The 2,388-nt window shown below is 43.2% G+C and overlaps 1 protein-coding gene across 1 annotated transcript in view; it reads right to left on the reverse strand.

The window, feature by feature from the left end:
* LOC123119988 (translation initiation factor eIF-2B subunit alpha) overlaps positions 1-263 on the reverse strand; it is a 4,863-nt gene extending 4,600 nt beyond the window's left edge. The window contains exon 1 of the mRNA XM_044539972.1: positions 94-263. Coding sequence (XP_044395907.1) covers positions 94-248 — 155 coding nt within the window. The 5' untranslated portion in view covers positions 249-263. The remainder of the gene's footprint in view (positions 1-93) is intronic.
* Between the last annotated feature and the right edge of the window lie 2,125 nt (positions 264-2,388).

Consider the following 2,388-nt stretch of genomic DNA (forward strand, 5'->3'; position numbering starts at 1 on the left):
GCAACCGCCTCGGCGGCCTCCGGCTTGCGGCGCCAGAAGTTGAACTCCTCGATGACGCCCCCGCCGTTGCTCCCTGGGGAGGGGGGTTGGGCGGTGTCGGCGTCGGCGTGCGCATCGGGGAGAGAGGCGGCAGCGGCTGCGTGATCGAGCCAGTCGCTGGAGACGACGGCATGGTGCTCCGCCCGCGTCTGGTAGTAGGCGGAGATGGGGGGGTCGGGGTTAGGATTTTGGGCGGCGTCGAGCTCCATGGGAAGGAGGGGGCAGTGCAGAGGGGAATGGAATCACTGGTCAGGGAGAAGTTTGTAGGGCGTGGAAACGGCTCTGCGGTTGGTAGCCTTCTTCTTACAAGAATTTACGAGAACCAGGTAATTCCCCGTGCGTTGCTAGGGATACATAATTTTTACACAGATCTACCATGATTACATGCAGAAAAATACTCACTCCGTTTCTAAATATAAAACCTTTTAAAGATTTCATTATAGACTACATATAAAACAAAATGAGTGAATCTACACTCTAAAGCATATTTATATACATCCGTATGTAGTTTATAGTGTAATCTCCAAAAAGTCTTATATTTAGAAACCGATGGAGTAGAACTTTAGCTATCAATTAAAAAATATAGACGGTTATGCACATGTGGTAGAGATTAGAAAAACTTTCAACAATTCTCAATTGCAAAAGTTCCAGCACAGTGTGCTGTGCTCTCGCACCATTAAATTGTCTCCCGGACAATTCGTGATTGTGTCTAACCTTAACTGGATGTTGATAATGGAATTGCGTCTAAGCAAAACCCTGTTGAGTTGTGTTGTAGCTCGCTCCACTCCTAAGAACTTGTTTGTAATCTGGTCCAGCTACTTTGACCTGGCCTCAGCGCAGGAAACGATTTGGTCTGGTCTGTTTGCCTCATTTTTACAATAAAATGGGGCGGGGAAAACCCCTTTTTATCAAAAAAAATGTGTCTAAGCTTAAGTGGATAGTAAGAATGGGACTGCGTTTAGTTAGTACGGATAGCGGTAGCACAGTCAGTAAACTATCTACATGTCTCTCAAACTCTCTCTCTCTGTGTATAAGTACCAAGCAGCAATAGCTCGCAATAAAAAGCAGCAGTAGAAATAACTCTCTCATGTTTGTCCTCTCTTTGTCAATCTCTCTCCTCTCTATCTTTCCTAGCACAAATAATCCTTCTAGAACTGTCAAAATAACCAGTTCACATGCCTACTGCTACTTCTTGAACTTGTGTTGGTTTTTCCCTTCAAAAGGAAAGGATGATGTAGCAAAGTAGAGATAAATACTTCCCTCCGTTTGAGAATCAAGGTATCAATCCAGTAGGAGACAACGCACAAATCACCGAATACCTGCACAAACAATCAAACAACTCGCATCCAACGCGATAAAGGGGTTGTCAATCCCTTCACGGTTACTTGCAAAAGTGAGATCTGATAGAGATAAATGAAAGTAAACAAACGGTGCATAAATAGTATATCGAAAATTTATATGATGGAAAATAGACCCGGGGCCATAGATTTAACTAGAGGCTTCTCTCAAGCAAGCAAATAATACGGTGGGTGAATAAATTACTGCCGAGCAATTGATAGAAAAGCGCAAAGTTATGACGATATCTAAGGCAATGATCATGAATATAGGCATCACGTCCGTGTCAAGTAGACCGAAACGATTCTGCATCTACTACTATTACTCCACACATCGACCGCTATCCAGCATGCATCTAGAGTATTAAGTTCATAAAGAACGGAGTAACACATTAAACAAGATGACATGATGTAGAGGAATTAACTCAAGCAATATGATGAATACCCCATCTTTTTATCCTCGATGGCAACAATACAATACGTGCCTTGCTGCCCCTACTGTCACTGGAAAAGGACACTACAAGATTGAACCCAAAGCTAAGCACTTCTCCCATTGCAACAAAAACCAATCTAGTTGGCCACACCAAACCGATAGTTCGAAGAGAATTACAAAGATATATCAATTTATGCATAAAAGAATTCAGAGAAGATTTAAATAATATTCATAGATAAGCTGATCATAAATCCACAATACATCGGTTCTCGGCAAACACACCGCAAAAAAGTATTATATCGGATAGATCTCCAAAAACATCAAGGAGAACATGGTATTGAGAATCAAAGAGAGAAGAAGTCATCTAGCTACTAGCTATGGACTCGTAGGTCTGTGGTAAACTACTCACGCTTCATCGGAAGGGCAATAGAGTCGATGTAGAAGCCCTCCGTGATCGAATCCCCCTCCGGCAGGGTGCCGGAAAAGGTCCCTAGATGGGATCTCACAAGTACAGAAGGTTGCGGCGGTGAAAAAGTGTTTTCGTGGATGCCTCTAGTGGTTTGGGGATATTTGGGAATATAT

This window comes from Triticum aestivum, chromosome 5D (genome assembly GCF_018294505.1).
Source record: "Triticum aestivum cultivar Chinese Spring chromosome 5D, IWGSC CS RefSeq v2.1, whole genome shotgun sequence".
NCBI classification, from domain to species: Eukaryota; Viridiplantae; Streptophyta; class Magnoliopsida; order Poales; family Poaceae; genus Triticum; species Triticum aestivum.